The sequence below is a fragment of the Primulina tabacum genome, unplaced genomic scaffold (genome assembly GCF_025594145.1).
Source record: "Primulina tabacum isolate GXHZ01 unplaced genomic scaffold, ASM2559414v2 Contig320, whole genome shotgun sequence".
In the NCBI taxonomy this organism is placed as follows: domain Eukaryota; kingdom Viridiplantae; phylum Streptophyta; class Magnoliopsida; order Lamiales; family Gesneriaceae; genus Primulina; species Primulina tabacum.
In genome coordinates this window covers 136,035-138,994 of record NW_027459729.1, presented here as the reverse complement: position 1 = coordinate 138,994, position 2,960 = coordinate 136,035, and the positions used below count along the sequence as shown (strand labels likewise).

Genomic DNA, 2,960 nt, shown 5'->3' with positions numbered 1-2,960 from the left:
GAAAACCCGATGGAAGAAGAAGTTAACGAGGCTGTAGGAGACGGAGAGGTTATAGACGAGTAGAGAGAGGACTCTAGATTAGGCATTGGTTGTATTCAGAATTATTAATCATTTATTTTGAAACTTTTGATTGTATGAATTTTAAATTTTAATGAAATTATTTTGATTTTACATTATGGTGAAATAAAGTAATAAAATATATGTTGTAGGATATGGCAGGCAGACCACCCCGAAATAACCGTAACCCTCGTGGCGCCAACCAAGATGAAAACCCACCACCACCTCCGAGAGTAAATCTCAGTCAAGAAGATATGATGGCGATAGCTACTATCGTAGCAGCGACGTTGCAAAGATTCGTGAACTTATTGGCTAAAGCTATTCAACCACCTCAAGAACCACAACAGCGTGGGATTAAATACCATTATGAATCCCTCCGAAGAAATCGAGTTCCAACTTTCGATGGGAACCCAGACCCAGAAGTCAGCCACAACTGGCTCATAAATGTCGAATCACAACTACACCTACTTGAAGTGCCTGAAGAATTGAGAGTAGAGGTGGTAACACCGTTTCTTGAAGACAGAGCGCGAAAATGGTGGGAAACTGTGTCACCATCTCTAGCTAAAGTAGAAGAGATCACGTGGAAAAATTTTAAGAGGGAGTTTTTGAAACAATACTACCCAGCCGAATTTCGTCTGCAGAAGTTAAGCGAATTTGAGAACTTCAAACAGACCCCAGACATGACGGTAATGGAATACACTTCGAGATTCAATGATCTGGGAACCTATGTCCCAACGATCATGTCGGATGAAACGTTAAAAATGCATCGCTTTAAAAAGGGACTCAACAGTCGGATTCAGTCAGCATTGGCAGTATTCAAGCCAAACAGTTTTGCTGATTTGATGGGCACTGTAATGAGCGCTGAAACAGATATCAAACGTTGGGAGGAAGAGAACAAGGACAAAAGACCGATGGTTAATCAACCTACTCAGAATGGTCCCAAGTTTAAGAAACCAAATTATTCAGGTGGGCCTTCCCAAAGAAGTTCTGGCAATACTGGCAACAGGGAAGGGAAGTGGTGCGACAACTGTAAACAGTATCATACCGGAGAATGTTATCGGAAGACAGGTGCATGTTTTAAGTGTGGACAAGTGGGTCATCGAATTAAAGAATATCCGGAAAACAAAGAAAAAGGGGCGGGACCCAGAAAGTAAAATGAGAACAAGACTAATGCTAGGGTATATGCAATCACCCAAGAGGAAGCTGATAACACCAACGAGGTAGTAGCAGGTACTATACTACTCAATGACATACCTGCATATACTTTGTTTGATTGTGGTGCTACGCACTCGTTTATGTCTAGAAGATTTGCTAAGAAGCTTAAACTTGAACATAATATTTTTAGTGAACCTTTAAGAGTAGCAACACCTGCCAGCAAAAAAATTGAAACCCACAAAGTGTATCGAAACTGTAAAATTTGCACCAGCAAACAAACTTTTGAAGTGGAATTGATCCAACTCAATATGGTTGAGTTTAACATCATTCTTGGAATGGACTGGTTAGCTAAACAACATGCCATAGTAGACTGTCAAAGGAAAAATATCAGACTTCAGACTCCAACTAAGGAGGAAATCATATATCACAGAAAATCCAAAGAAAGAAAATCTTTGTTATCTGCCTCACAAGCCTAGAAGGCCATAAAAGGAGGAGAAAAGATTTATCTTGCAATGATAAATGAAGTCAAAAGAGAGGAGATTCCAAAGATGAAAGATATACCGATTGTTCAAGAATTTTCAGATGTTTTTCCCGAAGAGTTACCGGGTGAGATACCCGATAGAGATGTAGAATTTGAAATCAACTTGGTCCCTGGTGCTACACCCATATCAAAGGCAGCATACCGAATGGCTCCAGCAGAATTGAAAGAGTTAAAAGAACAACTTCAGGAGTTACTGGACAAAAATCAGGTCCGTCCTATGCATCCCCGTGGGGAGCCCCAGTACTATTCGTGAAGATAAAGGACGGAAGCATGAGACTATGTATTGACTACCGGGAGTTAAACAAGATCACCATAAAGAATAAGTACCCACTTCTGAGAATAGATGATCTTTTCGATCAGCTAAAAGGAGCTAAAGTTTTCTCAAAACTAGATCTTAGATCTGGTTACCACCAGTTGAAGGTCAAAGCCGAGGATATCCCTAAAACTGCGTTCAGGACGAGATATGGACATTACAAATTCACAGTAATGCGTTTTTGCCTAACAAATGCTCCTGCACCATTCATGGACCTGATGAATCGGGTATTTAAACCATACCTCGACAAATTTGTGGTTGTTTCTATAGATGATATCCTTGTACTCACCAAGTGAAGAAGAACACAGAGAACATCTGCGTCTCACTTTGCAGACACTGCGAGAAAAAAAACTATATGCCAAATTCAAGAAATGTGAGTTTTGGTTAAAAAGTGTGGCATTCCTAGGTCATATAATTTCCGAATTAGGAGTGTCAGTAGACCCTAAGAAGGTGGAAGCAATCAAGGATTGGCCACAACCAAAGACAGTGACTGAAGTAAGGAGTTTTCTGGGTTTAGCTGGCTACTATAGAAAATTTATGGAAGAATTTTCTTCGATAGCCATTCCACTCACCAAACTTACTCAGAAAAATTCGAAATTTATTTGGGATGAAGCGTGTGAAAGAAGTTTTGAAACTCTGAAGACGAAACTCACATCCACACCAGTACTAGTTCTTCCCGAGGATGCTAAGAATTTCACTGTATACAGTGACGCTTCAAAGGGAGGATTAGGATGTGTACTTATGCAAGAGAGGCAGGTAATCGCTTATGCCTCACGACAACTAAAACCATATGAGCAGAATTACCCCACTCATGACTTGGAGTTAGCTGCAGTAGTATTTGCGCTTAAAATCTAGAGGCACTACCTGTATGGAGTAAAATGAGAAGTTTTTACT

The 2,960-nt window shown here is 40.2% G+C and overlaps 1 protein-coding gene across 1 annotated transcript; it reads left to right on the top strand.

Moving 5' to 3' along the window:
• The first annotated feature begins 314 nt into the window (after window positions 1-314).
• Window positions 315-1,211, top strand: LOC142534091 (uncharacterized). Its single transcript, XM_075640997.1, has one exon. It carries the CDS (start codon window positions 315-317, stop codon window positions 1,209-1,211), a length of 897 nt encoding a protein of 298 aa, XP_075497112.1.
• The last annotated feature ends 1,749 nt before the right edge of the window (window positions 1,212-2,960 follow it).